At 35.1% G+C, this 18,075-nt stretch overlaps 4 protein-coding genes and 6 non-coding genes across 10 annotated transcripts; 4 read left to right on the top strand and 6 right to left on the bottom strand.

Moving 5' to 3' along the window:
- Positions 1-1,787: 1,787 nt before the first annotated feature.
- Positions 1,788-3,011, bottom strand: LOC106443795 (frataxin, mitochondrial). Its single transcript, XM_013885350.3, has 5 exons — positions 2,717-3,011; positions 2,574-2,646; positions 2,448-2,495; positions 2,248-2,342; positions 1,788-2,136 (listed from the first exon to the last, which is right to left on the bottom strand). Exons 1-5 carry the CDS (start codon positions 3,004-3,006, stop codon positions 2,007-2,009), a joined length of 636 nt encoding a protein of 211 aa, XP_013740804.2. The 5' UTR covers positions 3,007-3,011; the 3' UTR covers positions 1,788-2,006.
- A 620-nt stretch (positions 3,012-3,631) lies between these two features.
- On the top strand, positions 3,632-7,693 carry LOC106438728. Its single transcript, XM_013879984.3, has 5 exons — positions 3,632-3,862; positions 4,738-5,163; positions 5,240-6,338; positions 6,418-6,564; positions 6,844-7,693. The coding sequence occupies exons 2-5, from the start codon at positions 5,125-5,127 to the stop codon at positions 7,437-7,439; spliced, it is 1,881 nt and encodes a 626-aa protein (XP_013735438.2). The 5' UTR covers positions 3,632-3,862; positions 4,738-5,124; the 3' UTR covers positions 7,440-7,693.
- Positions 7,694-9,247: 1,554 nt separating this feature from the next.
- Positions 9,248-10,672, top strand: LOC106438729 (cytochrome b6-f complex iron-sulfur subunit, chloroplastic). The gene is made up of 5 exons (XM_013879985.3): positions 9,248-9,469; positions 9,553-9,797; positions 9,988-10,105; positions 10,173-10,355; positions 10,438-10,672. The coding sequence occupies exons 1-5, from the start codon at positions 9,263-9,265 to the stop codon at positions 10,540-10,542; spliced, it is 858 nt and encodes a 285-aa protein (XP_013735439.2). The 5' UTR covers positions 9,248-9,262; the 3' UTR covers positions 10,543-10,672.
- A 143-nt stretch (positions 10,673-10,815) lies between these two features.
- On the top strand, positions 10,816-10,887 carry TRNAT-UGU. The gene has a single exon. It is a non-coding gene; the product is annotated as a tRNA-Thr (tRNA).
- An 864-nt stretch (positions 10,888-11,751) lies between these two features.
- Positions 11,752-13,881, top strand: LOC106443797 (calmodulin-like protein 6). Its single transcript, XM_013885352.3, has one exon. The coding sequence runs from the start codon at positions 11,939-11,941 to the stop codon at positions 12,401-12,403; it is 465 nt and encodes a 154-aa protein (XP_013740806.1). The 5' UTR covers positions 11,752-11,938; the 3' UTR covers positions 12,404-13,881.
- On the bottom strand, positions 13,393-13,500 carry LOC125607836. The gene has a single exon (XR_007338893.1). It is a non-coding gene; the product is annotated as a small nucleolar RNA snoR97 (small nucleolar RNA).
- Positions 13,572-13,683, bottom strand: LOC125607794. The gene has a single exon (XR_007338861.1). It is a non-coding gene; the product is annotated as a small nucleolar RNA Z278 (small nucleolar RNA).
- On the bottom strand, positions 13,714-13,805 carry LOC125607786. The gene has a single exon (XR_007338853.1). It is a non-coding gene; the product is annotated as a small nucleolar RNA Z223 (small nucleolar RNA).
- Positions 13,838-13,924, bottom strand: LOC125607330. The gene has a single exon (XR_007338490.1). It is a non-coding gene; the product is annotated as a small nucleolar RNA U36a (small nucleolar RNA).
- Positions 13,925-13,970: 46 nt separating this feature from the next.
- LOC125607338 lies at positions 13,971-14,111 on the bottom strand. The gene has a single exon (XR_007338498.1). It is a non-coding gene; the product is annotated as a small nucleolar RNA snoR134 (small nucleolar RNA).
- Between the last annotated feature and the right edge of the window lie 3,964 nt (positions 14,112-18,075).

The raw sequence follows: 18,075 nt of genomic DNA, 5'->3' as shown, positions 1-18,075 counted from the left end.
AACAAATGATTCAAAACTTGATTTTGAATACAAAAGTGTATCCCAAATTCAATCAAATGTAAAATTAATCCAAAAGACTAGTGAAATTACAACATCTTTATGACCAAACAAAAAAAAATGTATTGAATTTTACTATTATAACTCTCCGCATGAGAATACTTACAAAGAATAATTTAAATTTTTTATAAGAAATTGAAGTCATGTAATAATAAATATTTCTAAATGATGTAAATTTACTTTTACTAAAATTAAATTATTTTTAAAATAGATGAGTGAATGTATATTAATTCATGATAGTCTTTGGTTTCGGGTTTGGTAAGATATGTTATAATGTTGTTTGGTATTATTAGTCACATATTAGTGACTTTAACTTTGATGTAGATATGTCATATGTTCATGAATTATAGTATATGAAATCATATTATTTTCACTTTTCAGTATCCATAGAGTTTTCAATGACAGTAAAAATGGATTCATACTCTTTACCCAGACCTTTTAAAGCTCCATAAATGGCCTCTTGTTCAGATGACGGACACCCTATCGAATCTAACTGATCACAAACACTCTTGACATCATTTAGGTACTCAGTCATAGCAGGGGCGGTCCTCTACTAACTGGGGCCACAAGCAAAAAAAAATTTGGGGGTCCATACATAAACATAAAAACTTTGAAAATGAGAAGAAATTTAATCAAAACTATTTTTTTTTCTATTGAATCCCATTGAAATGATAATATTTTGTTAGGATAACTTTCTAACTTCATTGACAATCTTTTTTTGTACCATAAAACTTAAAAATATATATATAATAATTTTTTTTTTCAAATGGGGGCCCAGAAAAATTTGGGGGCCCAAAGCCTGTGCTTCACCTCGCTGTGCCGAGGGACGCCCCTGAGTCATAGTATTCTGACCCTTAGACATACCTTGAAGCTTTCTCTGAAGATCAAGCTTGCGAGTCGCAGAAACCTGGTTGTACTTCTTTCCCAAACTGAACCAAACTTCTTGCGCCGATTGAAGACCGTAGACAGATCTCAAAGCTTCTTCGGTAAGAGGTCCGAAAAGCCACGCCATGACCAGTTGATCTTTTCTTATCCATTTCACGAACTCAGGATTTGCTTGCTCTTGAGCTTCTTCTCCAGTCCGGACAGTGATGGTTGGAGGAGGTCGTGTAGAGCTACCTAATGTTACAGTTGTGTTCCAGTTGTGTTCCAAAGAAGAAGAAAAAAAACACAGTTTGCTGCATAATGAGCAGAAGCTGAAGTTATAATTACAAACAAGATAGAAAATAGATGAGGGAAGGACCAGAAAACCTCACCAACTGGTACTAGTTGATTTGGTAGAGAGTGATCGGAGCTAGAAGTTTGCTAAAGTTTAAAGAATAAACCAAGTTATAAAGAGACTAGAGTGATGTAATGAGAGAATCTCATAAAAAAAATTCATGTCCACCTAGGCTTCGTAGACTCCGGTTTCCACGATGACATACTGTAGTTTAAAGCATTTTTGAAGTTTTTTAGTTGGTTTGATTGGTCTCCCACTTCCGCTCATTTGTGAAGATGAACCTTCAAACAAGTCGTTTTGATCAAAAAGAGCAGATTGGTATCCTCTATTCTCATACTACCTTCCTGAAGCAGTTCACTCTATACATTTAATAGAATATAATTGATTTGGTATGTTCTTTAGAGTGAACCAGATAGGGATTGCTGAAATTTTAGCCACTAAAAGTTTTCTTTCTGGTGAAATCTTATATGATTATTGAATAAACTACAGAAAAGTTTGCTAATGTCTCAAGTGATTATTAAGAGTTTTACTCTGAAAAATGTTGATATAAATCGCATAAAAGCAGCTTCAGCTCAAATTAAAACGTGTAAATGCTGAAACCACTTTTTTCTTCTTGTTTCTACTTTGTTTATTCCTCTGAATGTTTCATAGATACACCTTTGATGGGCATAGATAGCAGTTCCAAGTTCCTATAGATAAACTCACAAATATTGTTTTAAAGGGCTTTTTCTCATGAGAGTTGAATTGGTTCGCCACATAGACTCTCTAACTCCTCTTCCAACAGTTTATGCAACTTCGCCTCTGTCCTCCGATAGATCCACGCATTAGCTTCACGATCCCAGTCGAATCTAGACGGGCCACTGTGCGAATGAAAAAGAAGAAGAACAAAGATGAGATCAATGTGAAATTAACCCAAGCTGTGTAAGCACAAAGTCAACTCCATATGATGATCCAGACAAGACAATCTATACCTGACAGGTGAAGACATCCAGATTTGCCGATTAGGAGTTTGCTTATTGAGTACATATGTGCCTAAAGATCCAAGCTTAAGAGTAAGAACTTCATTCTGTTCGGAAACATCAACAAAAGGACTATCGTTATAAGTACACACACATGGACTTCAAAAATACAGAAACAAGATCTTGAATGCATCAAAGAGTCTGTCTTTTACCCCATAATCTATGTCGAAACCATCGATCTGGACATTATCACCATAATCCTGAACATTGAACCATGTTAAGTAAGGACAAAGTATAAACCTTTTCGCAATCTAAACGCTCTACCTTTACATACATACCTCAATCTTCTCAAGAAGGTGATTCATAGTCACATTGGCTAATTTATGAAACTCATCCTCTTGCAGAATCGAACTGACGCAAATTGAAATATCAGCGGGAGGAGAGATTAGGATTTTCATTTCATGATTAAAGATTGAGTTACCTGTAATCGATAGGAGCAGGGCCTTCTTGAGAAGAGAAGCTTCTTGTAGCGATAGAATCATGTCGGAGAAGACGAGATCCTATTCGCCGTAATGAATCTGACGGCTCGGTGGTTTGTTGAGTCGAAGAGCTTAAAACCCTTGTGAGGTTGCTACGAACAAGGGTTTGAGGGAGCTTGAGAGACCTCGGTAGTTTCCGGAGAAACCTTGAAGCTGTAGAAGCCATGGCGGTTCTGTTGCGAAAACAGTCGTCGCCTCTCTCTCTCTCTCTCTCTCTTTCTGTCTTATTCATCAGTCTCCAGTAAGGCCCATATTGAGGCCCAATAGTTAGGTTTAGCCGGTTCGAGTGTTTCTGATGTTTCGGTTAACTAAAAATCTTTCCGGTTCACAAGAATTTAGATTGAGCCGGTTTGAATCATTAAAAAATCAGGTTTAGAACCAAATTCGGTTCTGAGCATTGTGCTCTGTTTTTACTGGTTTAGCTGGTTTGAGTCGTCGCAAGATTCTGATTTAAATAAACCAGAAACTAAACAATACTGAACCATAATAAACCGAATGTCAAGGCTAATATATGCTTTGTTGTAGGTATGGTGTTGAGTTGCCCTCTAGTTTCAGTGGAGAGTAGACATAAGAATATAGCTCTTCCATGTATTAAGGTAAGAGGTACAAAAGAAGATTAGGAATTCTCGGTTTGTATTATATTGAAACCGGTTTAGGATGTGAATAAGGTACATGGTGTAACAGGTAAAAATAAATGCTAGAGCTTTATACTACACTTTGGTATCTTATGGTTTTGCTTGTAAACTGTTTCTGGTTATTGAATTGGGTGCACGGGAAGATAGCCGGGTTAGTACATGCGGTTCGGTTAATTATAACGCAAATAAAAATTTAATTAAAAGAAATATTGTGTGGAAAGAAGATTTCGTCACGTGTGAAAAAATCAGAGCCGTTGACAACTTGTCGTAAAAAAGTTGTGTGGTCGGTCGTACAAATTTGTTTTGATTCGGTCCAAAAAAGGTGTCGTTTAGGGTTAGCGTAGCTTTACCTCAAAGTCTCTCCTTTTGAAGATAATCGTTCTCTGGAGGTGATGACTTCGAATCTTCTCGCTCTAATCCTCCTCTCGATTTCAAATCTAGCTCTACGTTCTGGTGAGATTATCTCTCGTCTTCTCTTCTCTCTCTTTCGATTCGAGTGATCTCCGATTTCTTACGCGTTTCGGTGGTGTTCGTGTTTTGTTGTTATTGAGGTTGTTGGGTCACTTCTTGTTCGATTCGATTTTGACCGTCGGTGGATATCTTTGTTCTGTTTGCTCTGTAACCCTTTTTTGTTCTTTTCTTTTGTCTTGGTCCGAATTGCAAGCTGTTTGCTAGCTTAGGTCTTTTAAGATTAGCTCTCTTTCTGTAATTATCTGAACAGCAAGCTTTTTTTTTGTCTGAAGTGGTAATGATCTGAACTGCAAGCTTCTTACTTTTTTCTGGGTCGTGTCCGAGTGTTAAGATAGCTATCTTGCTGTAATTGTCTGAATTGCTAGCTTTTTGCTTCTTCTTTTTGGTCTGAAGTTGTAATGATTTGAACTGCAAGTGCAAGGTTCTATCATGCCCTCTTTTGTTAAAAAAAAAAAATGATTTGAACTGCAAGCTTTTTGCCTTTTTTGGGTCGTGTTAAAGATAGCTTTATTTTTGTTAAGGTCTGAAGTGAAAAGTTTTTTGCTTTATTTGGGTCTGAAATTGTAATGACCTGAAGTGCAAGCTTTTTCCTTTTTTGGGTTGTGTCAGATTGTAAAGTTAGCTCTCTTGTTGTAATGATCTGAACTGCAAGCTTTTTGCTTTTTTTTTTGGTCGTGTCCGAGTGTGACGATAGCTCTCTTGCTGTAATAATCTGAAGTGCAAGTTTTTTTTTTTATCCTTTAATTTTGGTCTGAAGTTGTAATGATCTGATTTGCAAGCTTTTTGCTTAAGTAGGTCGTGTCCGAGAGTTAATATAGCTCTCTTGTTTAATTTTTTGTTTTGTTTTTGTCCATCAGGTGAGCAACTTATTGGGATTTGAGGAAGAACTGGGGCTTTCTTAAGCTCTAAACCAAATCTTCTTCACTCTGGCCGCTTCTGCAAAGACGTGTGCTTCTCGCACCTCTGCGCAGGTGTGGGGTGGCCTTCAACTCCTGCCTTCACTTTCTCTTCCAAGCATTTCTCTAGCTTCAATCATCTGGAGGCTACGCCGTGTCTCCGAGGGTCTAACCCTTGATTACGGCTAACATTCGTTCATCAACCTCCACAACTTTCCTTTTCCTTGCCAAAAAATCTAATCGTTTCTACTTGGTGTTGTATATTAAAGTTTAAACAGTTTTTTTTAGTTTTTAGTTTCCTCTTTTCTTCAAGTGGGTGATGTACTCTATGTTCTTGAGTTTGACACAATGGTAAGGTTTTCATGCTTCTACCCCCATAGACCTAAGGTAACTTGAAACATCATTGACTCTTGTCTTCTAAGAGGACACTAACTAACTTGTTGCTATGTTCCCGGTGATGCAGAAATCCGAGGAAGGGCTGTTTAGAAAAGATGGGTCTAAATCAAAAGGGTTGAGCTCAATCATATTTGGAAGAAACATTCCTTCTGTTAGTGAAAACAGCAAACCATCTGGCTCTACTGGTGTTGAGCGTGTCTGGAAATCTGAGGAGATAAAACCCAGTGGCGTTCTTGAGCATGATGCTGGAACACATGAGGCACGTCACCTCAAGAAAAGCCAGTCTCATGGAGACGAGCTGTACATGGATGTGAGGGAAGCCGCAGAGAATGGAACAGATCAGATCACTTCTCCAGAAAGCTGCAGCAAGCGTGTAGAAGGAAGTCCTCCTAATCTGGTTCAGAAAGATTCAGTTTCTGCCTACCAGGAGGGCTCTGAACAAGCACTCTATGGGTCTATCTTCTCGGTTGGAGATCATCATCATGCTGATGGTGAAGACAGCCGTCAGCTCGATGAAACCTCGTTGTTATCCGGTGAAGAACATATGGACAACTCAAACAGTCAAACGCCGTATGATTCACCGTTGCTTGTGAGGTCAAACTCAATGCCGAACATTGCTGACTCTGCATCAGAGAAATCTTCACCTTCTCACCACTCTAGATCCTCTGATGACCTTCACGTTCTAGACACGCACCAAACAGATAAGCTGAAGCAAGAGCAAGATCATGATCGGGACTATGATGATGATGGATATGACTATTCTTCCATGGCAAAAGATTGGATAGTACCACCTACAGATGAGCTCAAGTTAACAAACTTCATTGAAGGAGAAGCATCAAACAAGGCAGCAGAGTTTCCAGGAAAGGATTCTAAGTTCAAGCGTATTGAGGATTGGGTCAATGACCTTCAGCATGTAGACTTTTTAGAGGATGCTGATGAAATAAACGATGATGAGTTACCAAGAGAACCTGAGCCAACAACAGCTTCTGCTAATAAAGTAGATGTCATGAAGGCAAGTCCTGGAATGGAAGCTGCAAAAAAGTATATATCCTCTATGAGTGCTTCTGCGACCACAGTCCAGCTGGTTAGTTATGGTCTGGTTGAGATACCGTTCCTAAGTGCATATGCTGGCCTGAGAGTTCTCAATCTCTCTGGAAATGCAATAGGTAAGGCTATAATTGCCCATTTTTTGGTAATTTAATACACAAGTCTTTGTTTTATTTAGTCTTCATTCATATGTTCCAGTGAGGATAACCCCTGGTGCTCTTCCTAGAGGGCTACATGCATTGAACTTGTCAAAGAACAGCATCTCTGTGATTGAGGGACTACGTGAACTCACTCGGCTTCGAGTGCTAGACTTGAGATACAACAAAATACTGAGAATTGGTCATGGTATGACACCTTTTGCTCTGCTACATTCTTTAGTTATCTCCTTATTATATGTAAACCAGTGCTCTAAAAATCGGCCTAGTCGGCAAATCGGGTCTAAACAAAACAATTTTTCTATTCCAAAAAAATCGGTTTAGATGTTCAAAATATCAGTCTATGCGTCCGCCTAAACAATAATATTCTATAAGGCATCTCACCACCGCCTAGCAATTTTTTTGAACATTGATGTAAACCATCTATGTTTGATGTGTGTTTTACTTTTTATTGTTGTTGTTGGGTCAGGTTTAGCTTCTTGCTCCTCTCTGAAAGAACTATACCTAGCTGGGAACAAAATCAGCGAAATCGAGGGTCTTCATCGTCTCTTGAAGCTAACGGTCTTGGACCTACGCTTCAACAAGTTCTCAACCACCAAATCTCTCGGCCTGCTAGCTGCGAACTACAGTTCTCTCCAGGCGATAAGCTTGGAAGGCAACCCTGCACAGAAGAACGTTGGTGATGAACAACTGAGAAAGTACCTCTTGGGACTCTTGCCGCATTTGGTGTACTATAACAGACAAGGCGCTAAAGATGCTCGGCTCGGGACAGGCACACTCCAGTTGGAACGAGGTCTCAGATCATCAGAGATGAAAAACAGTAGCCGGAAGAGTAGCCTTGGTGCGTCCAATACTCACAAAGGTGGATCATCCACGGCTCGTAAAGGTTCGGGTTTGCAGAAAAGGTCTAAGGAGAGAAGCAGCCGTCTTCCGCCTGTGGGACACAGAGTATCGCCAGCTGCTTACGAGAATTATCATGTTGCTGCTGGTGATAGGTTGTCTAGTTTGAGATCTGAGCTCTCAATGAGAAGAAGCCGAAGTGAAGGAACTCTTGGACCTGTCTGATCTCTCCCTCCCTCTTGTTTCCTGAGAGATTCCTCTGCGAGGTAATGATGAAGATGCTTTCCTTTATACACTATACGTCATCCCTATCTTCATGTTTCGTCTTTGTGTTTTGTTGTTGTGCATTAAAAATTACTTGAGAGAAGCTTTGTTTCTTCCTTCTAGCTTCTCAATAAGGTCTGAAATTGGAAACAGTGTTATATACATTCTTTTCAGCAGAGTTTGAGTTATAATATATTGCAAAGAGACTTTGAATCTCTTCTCTCTTTAAATGTTTGTCTGAATCCAATACGGTTTTTTAGTTTGGTTATAGTAAACCGGATGGTTATTTCTAATTGTCAATAGTGCAGTGATGGCAAGTGAATTATTCAAAACTGTAAAGTGGTCCAAAGAGTATCATAACTGGGATAACGAAGTCTCATGAGACAATCTTATTCCTGGAAATTAAATTCAATAGTTTTCTCATTTTCTTCTCGTGACCACATTGTTGCTCAGAGAGTAATATAACCATACTTTTATATACATACAAGAACAAATATACATTGATTATTCCCCCTCAAGTGATACAACTTAACTGCAGAAAAATTACCGTAAATACAGAACATAGTAAAATAACCACAGTTTTTTTTTAAAAAAGTTTTGTGATATGGTCTTTGGTCATTCACCATTCTCCTGTCTTCCAATGAAGAGAATAATGGCTTATTTTGAAGCAGAGAAGATTGATGGAAAAGGGGACCAGCATAAGTTAGTTTTGGAGTAGCAAAGTGATTGCATTGGTTGGAGACTATGTCTGACCATAAACCACCTTTTTAGCTTAACATGGACGAGTGAGTAGTAGTTTTCCTCGTCTCAGGGTGAACAAGCTGTGATTCCGCTTTCGTCACAGCTAGATAATTGCTGATCAAGCACATTCACTGCTGCTGTGTCATGGCTTTCTCATTCTCATACACTATATCTCGCTCCGGTATTGCTTTGTAACACTCCATTAGCTCATCCTGTAACCAATTATTAAACTTCTCTAGGGATCGCGGTCAAAAAAAAAAGATGATTAATTGTTTCACAAACTTGTACCTTATTTACATATGTACAATGGCAGATTCTGTTACTGAAACATGGAAACTGTAGAGGACAGAGCTCAGAAGAAGCAAATAGAAGCGCAGCTGCTGCAATCACCGATGGTTTAAACTAGAGTAACTTGATCTGCAGCATTTTTTCAAATATTCTTCTAGATTAAAGACGCTGAAGAAATTGATTTCTTGTGATTAAAGAAAAAATTAACTAAATATTAACTGTTTACCGTACTGGAGATTGAAAGTAAGATCAGTAGCTTGAGATTTGAGTGAATGTTTTAGTACTAATGGATCTTCTTTGAGATTAAAGAGACAACTAAGGTAGAAAGAAAAGAAGGAGACAGGAGTAACAGAGCGCATCAGCCATTTAAGAGCTCCTAAGATCACATTCTCCATCCTCTGTCTATCATCTGAGCATCAAACATCTCACCTTCCACCTGCAAAATATTCAATTTGTTCATACACTTGAAACATACACATTCACATTGTAATAATGATTCAGTCTTTTAGTTGCCGGAAGATGACAAAGAGATATCTCTTGCTTTCTCATTTTGGCAGACAAAGAGACGCAAGAAAGTGAGATAAGCTTGAGTATCCAAGGCCTTGCTTGCTGCCCAAGAAACAGTTATTTATTTATCTGAATTTGCTTCACTGGGCTACCTGTTTCCTCTGTAATCAAAATAATTATATGGGCTGAGATCAATTAAGAAGCCCATTTATGATTACGTCATCATGAAATCCAAAAATCTGAAAAGTATGTGGCTATATCGAACCATAAGCTGGCGCGTGCCTTATCTGCTTCTCTCTCTCCCTTCAGTGGTCTTAAAAGCTCTGTGTCTGATCCCACTTGTCTTCCTCCTCCATAACATCAACAGCTCCATCACCAAAACCCTTTCATATTTTCAGCTAAAGTTTTCAATGACTTCATCAATGGCGTCCTCCTCCCTTTCTCCTGCTACTCAGGTTCAATCTCGATCATTGAACAGTTTCATTCTTGTTTCATATGTTTCTGATCTCTACTGTTTTATTTTTTTTCTTTGGTGCAGCTTGGTTCGAGCAGAAACGCTATGTTGGCGATGTCTCGTGTGATGTTTGTGAAGCCAACGAATCATCAGATGGTGAGAAAGGAGAAGCTTGGTCTGAGAATTGCTTGTCAAGCAACGAGTATACCAGCAGACAATGTTCCAGATATGGAGAAGAGGAAGCTTTTGAATCTTCTTCTTGTCGGAGCTCTTTCTCTCCCAACTGGCTTCATGCTTGTCCCTTACGCTACCTTCTTTGCCCCTCCTGGGTCAGTTTCCTTTTAACACGATTTGTGATTGTTTTAGGAATAAGGTTATTTCGAATTTAATAAGAAATTTAACAAAATAAAATAAAATGTAGAACTGATTTTTTTTAATAGCAATTTGGGGCCTATATAGAGTTTCTTGTAATCCAATTTTATTGGTTTCAATCTCTACATTTTTTTTTTGAAAATGCAGATCCGGAGGTGGAGGTGGTGGTACACCAGCCAAGGATGCACTTGGAAACGATGTCGTTGCAGCAGAATGGCTTAAGACTCATGGTCCCGGTGATCGAACCTTGACCCAAGGATTAAAGGTAAAATATTCCATTAGTACTGTAAAAAGGTTCTTGCATCTCAATAGTGTGGATTTTTATGTTATAGGGAGATCCAACTTACCTTGTCGTGGAGAACGACAAGACCCTAGCAACATACGGTATAAACGCAGTGTGCACTCATCTTGGATGTGTTGTGCCATGGAACAAAGCTGAGAACAAGTTCCTATGCCCTTGCCATGGTTCCCAATACAACGCCCAAGGCAGAGTCGTTAGAGGTCCAGCACCATTGGTAAGTCAAATACATTATAGCAAAAGATCTAGCGTATCTCTCATGTAAATATTCTAAAACAAAACTTAATTTGATGGAACAGTCGCTTGCCTTGGCTCACGCGGATATTGATGACAGTGGAAAGGTTCTATTTGTTCCATGGGTTGAAACTGATTTCAGGACTGGTGATGCCCCATGGTGGTCTTAAGACTGTGCAACAACTCTTTTGTGTAATACTTGTATGAATGTTCTTATAATGTAAAAGCTATGTGTAATCATACACTTCATGGCATTACTCTGTGAATTCTTCCCTCTTATATGAATTTTATGTTCATTCACTTGCCATCTCTTATGTTTAATTTCACATTGTTTTTTCTTTTAGAGTCTTTTGGTGTAAATAGATTCGGTTTGTTCACATATTGCGTTTGCAGAACAATCAAAACTGTGACAATAATGAGTTTAATAATAACTTAAACAAAAGGCCCGTATAGCTCAGTGGTAGAGCGTCAGTCTTGTAAACCGAAGGTCCGTAGTTCGATCCTGCGTGTGGGCACTTTTTAAACCAATTTCTGTTTTCTTATATGTTATTAGTATCTCCTACATAGCACCCTTTATTTTATTCCCTTTTCACAACTGTTTAACTTTCACTTACCTTTCTCCTTGATAAAGTATTAATTTCCCATAATACAAGCGATTATTAAAATGAGAATGTGAACAAATATCATCATAAAAAACGAATTGTTAACAAATTATTATATCTGTTGACATATTCTGTTTATTGTTTTATTAGAAAAGTGAATTTAAAGACTTCACATAGTTGGGACAGTATAACGAAGTGGTTCACCACTCCAACGGATTTGATCTTAGCCGCCGGCAAACAGATTATTTAGTTAATTACATTATAAGCAATGATAATGTTAAACACTATGGTCCGACCGGTGAATATTCTGAAAACAAAATGAACGAATAGGAAACGAATGTAAAAGAATAAAACTGTAAGAATGAAAAAAAAATGATTGTTTTTTTTCAAATTCAACAAAATATAATTTTATTTTTTATTTCTTTACAAAAAAAATAAAAAAGAAAAAAATATTGCTTGTGAATGGTAATTTTTTTAGAAAGGTTAGAAGATGCATCAATTTTTCTTCATTCCTGGTCAACATATTTGATATTTTAGTATATTGTTCACCTAATATAATATTATTGTATTATTAAATTTTGGTATAAATAAGAATCAACTAAAAATAAAATTAAAGTATTTTGGTTTGTAATTTATAGAACCGATAAACTTTTTTCTAAGACTTGGATACAAAGCCACAAGTCCTCTTTAAAAGACCAACATTCCCTCTCCACCAACAGTAATCCAACCCTAAGACAATCTCTCTTTGTCTCTTCTATTTTTGTCCGTATTTATTACCTCGAGTTTTTGGCTAAAATTTTCAATCGCATTTATTTAACATTCTCCTTAGTTTCTGAAACTCCCCTTGCCGGGTCTCCAAGGGGTCAAGAAAGTACTGCTTTCTGGCTTCGCGGAGTCTCATCATTCTCTGTTTTCACGCTTACTTCATCCACACGCAAACTCAAATCCAAACCTAACCCTAAAAATGAATACCACGGAACTCAAACGTGTGTTCCAAATATTCGACAAGGACGGAGACGGTCGGATCACTAAGAAGGAGCTAAACGATTCATTGAAAAACCTCGGGATCATAATACCAGAAAAGGAGCTCGGGCAGATGATCGACAAGATCGATGTGAACGGCGATGGTTGTGTCGACATTGAAGAGTTTGGAGAGCTTTACAAGACGATAATGGTGGAAGACGAGGACGAGATAGGAGAAGAAGATATGAAGGAAGCGTTCAACGTTTTCGATAGGAATGGAGATGGGTTTATTACAGTGGATGAACTGAAAGCGGTTTTGTCTTCCTTGGGACTCAAGCAAGGTAAAACCTTGGAGGAATGTAGGAAGATGATAATACAAGTGGATGTTGATGGTGATGGTAGAGTTGATTACACGGAGTTTAGACAAATGATGAAGAAGGGTCGGTTTTTTAGCTCTTTGAGCTGATAATTAATGATCTTTTTTTCGTACTTTGGTTTATTTTATTTTTCTGATTAACCATTTTTCTCCCGCATTCTAGAAGGAAAAATCACATGATTGGTAAATGAAGTGTTTAATAGTCTAAGATTTGCGAGAGCACATTGTAAAAATTGTAGACCTGTTTGTTTGTTAATTAATTATAATGTGATTGTGATGCTTTTTTTTTATAAACTGAGAAAAGACGAAAGAACTGCATGGAGCACAAAACCCGCTCTCATTTGGAAAAGCAACAACCATCAGAGCTGCACAATAAAAAGAAAATTAATCCTCAAAAATTTGATTCCTAAGAACCTAACCCCCTATGATATGGATTTAAGCTAGACACTGCAACGAGATTGCAGAAAAAGGTCTACTACACCAAAGGATGTGTTTGCACCATAATGACACCACTTAACCAGCCCCTATATGAACTCGCTTCACCAAACCACCACTTCTGACTCGCTAAAAGACAACACAGAGACATTGAGAGGTCCAGGTGATCAGATACCAATATGACAAAAGTATTATATATTTGATGAATTGATTCAAGATTTAATTTAGAAGATGTAGTGCTTGTGTTACTGTTCGTTTCAGCTTTTAGAATTCTGACTCTCAACAGTTTAAATTTTAGAAAAATAATATGTACTGATTACTTTGGTTAGAGTTCAGAATATGTTATTGCTTCCCTTTTTTTCTTCATGAATAAGGGTTTCATTATGCTATAAAATGTGTTTAACTGGACAAAAAAAGACACTTTGTATGTTTTTTCACATGATGTTTCGGCCTTTCTAATAATGGTCACCGTCAATCCTTTCCATTCCACATCATATTGTGCGTTCCATCTCGCTTGTAAAAACCTCAGTACAAAATTGGGTAGCGAAATTACGTCTCTCCCATTGCCATCCAGCGCTAAACAATACGAATAGTCACAATATAAAACCCAATATAAAACCCATGAAGATAGTTGATTCGATAAATAATATAGTGTTCTAGTTTAACTAATATCCCAAGGCCGAAGCAGAGATAAAGCTGATGTAAACACTATCAATTTCTGAGTTATTCAGACTACGAGCACATTGGCTTTATGCTAGTGTATAGTTAAACTCAGACAATGAATCGATCAATAGATTTTAAAAACAGATTAAAAAGACAAAACGCCTCAGTTAGTCCATTAGCTTCATAGAAATTGCAGTTTCTGCCAAGGGGTTCTCCCTGAAAACAGGGTCTCAGCTCCACTGCACCTCACATAATTGGATTTCCTCATCGGCAACAAAAACAAAACATTCATAAAACTAAAAAAAAGGCTCAGATTTTATACAGCTTCTTCTATCAAGAATTTTCTGAAGCAGAACTGGCGTAAAGCTGTTAATTTTAATCATCACTGCCGGAAAATAAAACTAATATAATAATGAATCAAAGAGAAGGCTCATATTAAGAAATTCAACCATTGTTTTCCGATTACTTCACAGAATAAATCTCAGAAGCGCGGATATTTTGTAATCATAGCCAAAAACACCTTTCATTATCAAACTAAATAAAAACAATCACTAATACGAAATCTAGACATTGCTTTGACACAGTTAAGCCAGGAAAGATTTAGACAGAACTGCAACACGAATGTCACCAATCTAGCAGGAGCTTTGGGGCTTAATTCCTCAAATTATTATTTTCAGACTAGCCCGGGAGGCTCCTGCGAACCTTGTAATAATTTACCAATAACCCTATATTAATTAACTAACCCTAAATCTCAGAAGAAAGAAAAGAGCTAAACTAAAGAGAATGAATCTTGGTTAGCTATTGTTTCATGCGGCTATTTTTATACAGGGGGAGCATATGCATTCGACTAAAAACCCTAGCTAACCCTTAAAACACCGACATCCGAATTGTCTAGAATACCCCCCATTGGGCCTTTGTAAAACGCCCAATATGAATAAGAAAGCTCAATAACTTCTTAAGTAGATATAGTTTTCATAATATTTTAAATTTTTATTTATTTTCTATACACTGTTGTTTATATGTTTTAATTTATACTGGTATTTGTTTAAAAAGTAAACAATTTATCATTTATATATTATATTTTTTACAAAGATTTTGATATAATACTCCAGATAATATATTTGAGAAGTAATTTTCCTGATTTTTCATGTTCGTTCATTGTTTTAGGTAATTTTGCTTATTTTCATATTATTAATATTTTATAGCTGCCTCATTAATTTATTAATTAAGATAAAATTATTATTTAAATTTTTATTAAATAAGTAGAAATAAGAGTTAGGATATAATCTATACTTTCAGCTCGAGCCAATCTTTAAAATATGTATTTAATCCTACATGCTAAAAACATATTTGGCTTCTCAATAATATATGTAGATTTCCTCCCAGTTAATTAGAATTCAAATATTTTTATCAGTATAACATAAAATATTTTTTTGGGGGGCCACATTGCTATTAACCTATTGATTCATTTATTTCGGAACATCATGTAAAACCTACATCCTTGGATAGATTATATGTTTAAAATAGTTTTGTTGCTGATTCGTCATTTTTTCTATGATTTTAGGTTACATCATTGGTTTTAGTAAATAATTTTAGTGATTTATCTTTATTTTTGAGATAATTAATTAACAAATGGTTATTAACAAAATTTTAATCATAATGTAATATTTAAGTTTATCTTAAATTTATTTTATTAATATTAATACTCTATTTCATATATATATATATATATATATATATATATTTCCATTGTGTTATCTATAATCAATGCATACACAGGTTTTCCGCAAAAATAATAAGTTTATTCTAGCTATATGTTTTTTTTTGAAGAGGAGGCTCTCTTACTTATTTCTATTAAAAATATTGATCCGTTAGATATTGTTAAAATATTAAAGTTAAGATGTTGAAATTTTTAAAAACATGAAAAATACAACAATTATTTTCTTGAACTGGTGTTGGTGACATAATGTAGGTTTTATTGAGTGTATTATTTTATAGTGTTACTTTTTGCTACATAATGCTGATTTGAATTTTGATACTCAGTTGTATGCATCTAACATGTATGTTGTACTCTAATTATGCAAAGAAAGTATCAGCTTTCTTTAATTCTGATGATGTGGGCTCGATTTTCTTGTGTGTGAGAATTCAAAGGTAATATTTTATATATTGTTTTTTTTTGTCACAATTTCTAAGATCTGAATTGTTGATAATATATGATATTTATAGGATTTTGTATTTTTGTTGATTTTTAATGAGATGTGATTCTTTCTAATACTTTCGGTGATTTTTTGACCTATAACTATAAGAAGTGCTTGATTTCGATTTCAAATTGCCTAATGATGCTCTGGTTATTACTAGAAATTTTTCAATCCAAAATCTACATCCTCTAGATAAGAAGATGAAACAAAAAAAAAACAGAATTTAATAAATCAATTGTCAATATAAATACTGAATTTTGATAATTTATAACGTTAATTTAAAATTTGTACTTAATTTAATAATTTAAATTTAAATAAATAGTTATATTAATAGTATAATTTATTGGATGTGTATTTTTTCCGCACAAGGGTGTGCAAACCCTCACCTAGTTGAAATTATAGAAAGAGTGATAAAGAGAGGCACCTTCGTTCAATAAGAGCATCGTTAAAAAGAATCTTTTCCATCTTGTTCTCTAATTTACCGATATATCCTTCGATTTTAGACAGTTTTGAATGGTTGTATTTGATCATTGACACTTCGTTGTTCCGTTGAGACAATGATTTTGTTAAAGAGTACATAGATATATTCAAATAAAGACTCATTCCATTTGTATTTGTTTGGAACATTTTTTAAAAAAGGGAAAGCCAATGTCAATTAATTAGTTGGAAGAAAGGAGGAAATGAGAGTAATTTATGTTCTCATTTTGTTTGTAAAGTCGATATAATTGTTCTTATAGCAGAAATATTCCTACTATATAATATAAAAGATAAAAAAAATTCAACACCGTACATTACTCAAAAATAAAAGATGTTCTTATATTGATGAAAATAGCCTTTTTATAGATTGCAAGTTGATGATAAGTGTAATTTTTGAAGATTATAAATGTTGGCTTGATATAAGAAAGCATGGTATAAACATTTTGTTTGAGTAGATAATTTTCTGGCACATCCAAAAAAACTTGAACGATCAGAAAGTGTTGTGCTGATATTCTTGCCACTAAATATGACATAAAAAACCAACCTTATGATGTTGAAATCATGATATCTTTTAAGATGCATTATCACAAGAGATTTTATTGTGAGATTTTAGAAAACTATAAGTTGGGACCATCTGATTCATGTAAGATCAATGTTTATATGCTATCAGTTATGCAGTTTTGGCTTGGAATGTTAGTGTTCATCTAAAGATAATATGCAAATTTTGTTCAGGAGATATCATATCAATGAATTTGGAAGATGAGACAATCAACATTAAAAACTTGAAGTTTTAATCAATAATCTCAACTATCATAATAAATGGATGTCAACAACATACTTGACTATCCATGTGAAATTGATACATACTTATAAGTTAAGAGTTTAGAAGAAATAGTGGCTATTGTTCTTAACGTTGATGATATAAATGAAGATGATAATATGAAACTTTTGATAGTAATAACTAATTAGTAATTACACATCATGAAACATTTATTGCTTCTATGACTCTTCAAAAAAATGGATGCAGACCGAGAGACAATATCATGAATTATTGATGCAATAAGGAAGATTAGAGATGAAATCTAGAGAGAATCCAACTTTAAGAAAAACAAACGAAAATGGACTCATATTTTACTAAATTTTCTTAATTGTATATTCCTAGATTGATGCATCTATTTATGTATGTCTAGATTTATAATTATTAGTTAAGTTATTATTGGATCTATATATTTACATAGAACTTCTAAAAACATTTATTTTATCGAGTTTTGTTAAATTTTTATATTGGTCCCGACTCGAAACCGACAAAAATATTGATTATTAATTTACTGAATATTAATTTATAAATGTTCTAATATTAGGGCAAATTATTAGGATGTCGCCTCCAATCTCTTTGTACATTTTACACTTAATCCGTTTGGGTTTATATTGTATATATATTTAATGTTTTCCTAAATTTGAATAAACAGAAAGCTAAAATACTTGAATATTCTTATTAAAAACATCTGAAATTATTATTATTATTCTATATTTTTATCTGAACAAACCAAAATATGTGATATTTTATTCGAACAACTTGAATTACTCGATGTGACTATGCAAATTATTCGAATTTATCCCAAAAAAATCCAAACCAAAACAAAATATAATCCAATTGTTTATATAAACCGGTTTTGATTCTTATTATCATAAATAATACTGACAGTTTTTGTTGATATGCATTGAATCTGCTCTAACCCAACAGGATTAGACAATATACAGTGTTTTTAGACAATACAGTCTAAACGAGTCTATATGGATTGCAGTATTCTACTTAGTCATTTTTATTGGGCATAAGTCCAGAAGTTCTTCAGCGATATTTTGCAACTATAATAATTACACACTGAAATCACTCTAAATCTTTCTTTGCTCGTTGATGGAAGCCAATTTAGTAAACTGAGTTAAATCTATGTGCTTTTTACTTATCGCTTTTTATCATCAGTTTTTGCA

This window comes from Brassica napus, chromosome A3 (genome assembly GCF_020379485.1).
Source record: "Brassica napus cultivar Da-Ae chromosome A3, Da-Ae, whole genome shotgun sequence".
In the NCBI taxonomy this organism is placed as follows: Eukaryota; Viridiplantae; Streptophyta; class Magnoliopsida; order Brassicales; family Brassicaceae; genus Brassica; species Brassica napus.
Note: the sequence above shows the minus strand (reverse complement) of the source record. Positions and strands in the feature narration are given on the sequence as shown.